The sequence below is a fragment of the Poecilia latipinna genome, unplaced genomic scaffold (genome assembly GCF_001443285.1).
Source record: "Poecilia latipinna isolate Pla-1442-1.1 unplaced genomic scaffold, P_latipinna-1.0 Scaffold3043, whole genome shotgun sequence".
Taxonomy (NCBI): domain Eukaryota; kingdom Metazoa; phylum Chordata; class Actinopteri; order Cyprinodontiformes; family Poeciliidae; genus Poecilia; species Poecilia latipinna.
The window spans coordinates 7,586-11,031 of NW_015115659.1; the positions used below are offsets into that span (position 1 = coordinate 7,586).

The following is a 3,446-nucleotide window of genomic DNA, read 5'->3' on the forward strand; positions in this document are numbered from 1 at the left end:
TCAGAGACAGAAAACAGCAATGGAGGACTACATTGTGCTGGAGCTCCTGCTAAAAGTTCGACAAATGACTCCACCCAAACTTTGTTGGTCACCATCTCTGGTTTTTTGTTGTGTTTAAGGCTAACCATGCTAACAATGTGCAAAGGGTTTTACGCATGGGTTAGGGTTACCCTATTTAATGTTTTTTAAACTAAAATACTAAGTTCAATCTTACTGTCCTCAGAGAAAGTAAGTGTTGTTGCATGGTGCTGATAAATGTTAATGTTAATTGATCCTAAGGAGTTTTATAAAAGCAGAAATCTTTGTTTCTTTCCACTCTTGAGCATTCATTGACTCACTTCAGGTAATGCCAAAGAAGAAACATGTTAGAAGAGCAGCAGTAGGGGACACATGACTACTGTAATCAGAAAATAAAGCACCTCGGTCATGTGGTGGTTAACTCAATATATTTATTCTTAGCAAGTGGACAGCTGCCATGACGGCGGGGCGTTTTCTGCCTGACATACCTCCTCGGGTGTGGCCACGAAGTTGATGGCGGTGTAGTAGCGGTCGTCCTCCTGCGACAGGCTGAAGGTGAACTGGTAGTCGATGAGGAGCGTGTCTGGAGAGAGAGGCCAAAACAGGCGAATAAGTCTGGCTTGAAGGTCGCCCGGTAACATGCTTTCAGACAGCGCTCCGGGCGGGAAATGATCCCCATTATTTCTCCACTTTTATTTTTTTTTTCCCCCACCAGAATGTTTATTTTTGTGTGTGTTTGTCCTGTGATAAAAGGTCATGAAACCATTACAGCATCAAAACAACAGTCAACGAGTCACCCAAAAAAACAACAAAAAAACGCAAAGGTTTCCTTTTTGTTTTACACTTTTCTCTGGACTTTATTCGTCATGATCTAGAAACCGAGAATTCAATTTCCCAGCCTTTCCTTCAGCTTTATTGACTGGCACAGGAAAAGCCATTTTCTTTGTTAGTGTGTAGCCGCGCCAGCTGCTGTTCTAAAAAAAAAGAAAAAAGAAGAAGAAAAAAAATATATATATTTATATATATATATAGGATGCTTCTCGTCCTGCCCCAACCTTTGAAGAAAAATAACAATTACCACAGAGAAATACATCTATCCTCAGTCTGGTAAAACCTCTGAGGAGAAATTCTGCTGCCACAACTCAATGTCCAAAGGTTGATCTGGGAAGCAGCAAAAGAAATAAAAAGCTCCTGATATATGAGCTGTTGTGTCTCGATACTGGTTTATCAGTTGATTGACTTCAGTTCTGATTACTGAGACAGAAAAATAATCATATTTAAAATTTACAACTCCAAACAATGTCCTCGGTCTTTACAATAAGACTTTTAATCTCAACTTGTAACCGTCGCGTTGTGTGTTTTAGTGGATGAAAAAGTTACAATTTCAACGGTTAACCTCCAGAAGTGTGAACTTATTGACCAGATGATGCAGCCCGAGTCATTATCAGAAAGCGTTCAAGGAGACATCAGCTGCGTTTCCATTAACCACAGAATTGCTCAAATCAAAATCATGAAAATAAATTTGCTTAATGAAAACAAGGCAATTTCAAAAGAGAAAAATGATTTTGTACAAGAAGGAGGTGGGTTTTCACCCGCATTGAAATGGATGCATTTTGTAAAACTGCAATGGAAATATGTTTTTTGAACCACAGGGGTCATGTGACCAACAGTCTGATGTTACTACTGGTAGAAACTACGAAGAAGACAGGAAGTAGATGGAGGATCTTGTTTTGATTTTTGTTTTATTTATAGACGAGGTGCTGCTGGTCCATCAGAGCTCTCACAGCATCACAGTTCATAAAAACTTACATTCAAACATGTTGAATCCATACAATTTTCCCAAAATGCTGCATACGTAGTCTCTACCATATGAATGCATGAATGCATTTCATTTAACCGCTTACATTTGTTGCTGCCATGATTTTTAATTATTTATGGCGTGAACAAGCTTATTCACGTGCGACTTTAATTTAATGTCTTATTTAATGGAAACGTCACAACTGAGAACTTGTGTTTTTTTCGACATTAGGAGAATACAGACAAAGATTTACATACATTTGTAATGGAAATGCAGCTATAGATGTGTGTAAATATGTTAGAAATGCTAAAAATAGTTACTAAGTCCACCACTGAGCTGAAATATTTCCCATTTTCTCTTACAGAAAAAAAGTAAAACAGCAACATGTGATGAGCATTTGTATTCACCCCCCTAATAAGACGCAGTTGAAATCTCATGATGACGCAACTGTGTTACCATCGTGGAAATGCTCTGGTAAAAGAATTTATTTATCAGAATGGCCTAGTCAAAGTCCAGATGTTAATATAATTGAGAATTGACACTAAATTAAATTTGACAGCATTTTTACTTCTTTTGCAAACAAAAAAAGGCAAAAGTTGATTTATAATGGTAGAAAAACATCTTTTTGCAAAGTATTAACTCAAGGGGAGTCTGTGTATGTTTGTAAGGCAATGAATTTTAGGGTGCAACCTAATACTACTTAAAAATGCTTCTGGTAACATGTGCTTAATATCTGCTGTGATAATATAAGTCTCTCCCACTAAGAGGCAGCACATCTACAGTGTAACCAGACGCTAAACTGCACAAGGCGCGACCCAACCCGAAGAAAACTCAAAGAACTTCATTTTAAATTAAATCATTAAACCGATCACTAAGCTGGATAATCAAAACGACTGCCGTTTCATTATCTGCTGTTTAACTAACCAATTAATGTCTTCGTTGTTCCCGCTCTGGTGAGTCTAAAAATGGCACACAAAAAAAAAAAAAAAAAAAAAAAAGGTGATGAACGTTCACAGCAGGAGAAGGGGAAGATGGGGAATTCAAACTTTCATTGACTTGCCAATCAGTCCGGGGAATTGCTTCAGCACTTAGTTTTAATTCCACTGATAACAGAAACTCCTGTTCATTAATCTCTGACAGCTTTCTAAATCACACTGCAGTCCTGTCCAAAACCGTGAAATCACCATATTCTTTTTCGACAGGATTGCTGTGGAGAGAGGGGAAAAAAACAACAAACTACCAGTCCTGTTCTGTAAAATCTAATGTGCAAGAGTGTGGACCTGACCAAAAAACAAACAGGTAGCCAAATAAACATAAAAAAAATAAATAAAATTGCCATAGGAAATAAATACATTCCTATTTTTCTTTTAGAAAAATATAATTGCACTGATTATGAATGATATTATACGTAATACATTTAAAAATGTCAAATTATAATTTATATATGTATAATTAACAAAATGAAAAAAAATCAAAGAATTAAAATGGAAAAATAACCTAAAATAAATAAGATGACAATAAGATAAAACAACCTATTTATTCTTAAACTAAATTAATAATGAAACATTAAGAAATGTTTTGTAATTAATGCAAAATTAATAATACAAATGACACAAAACAGTATTGGTAA

At 36.0% G+C, this 3,446-nt stretch overlaps 1 protein-coding gene across 1 annotated transcript in view; it reads right to left on the reverse strand.

Moving 5' to 3' along the window:
* Positions 1-455: 455 nt before the first annotated feature.
* The window catches only part of atrn (attractin), a gene marked incomplete at its 5' end in the record, with an annotated part of 51,959 nt that continues 48,968 nt past the window's right edge, over positions 456-3,446 (reverse strand). Inside the window, one exon of the mRNA XM_015022561.1 lies at positions 456-601. Within this exon, the coding sequence (XP_014878047.1) occupies positions 456-601 (146 nt within the window). The remainder of the gene's footprint in view (positions 602-3,446) is intronic.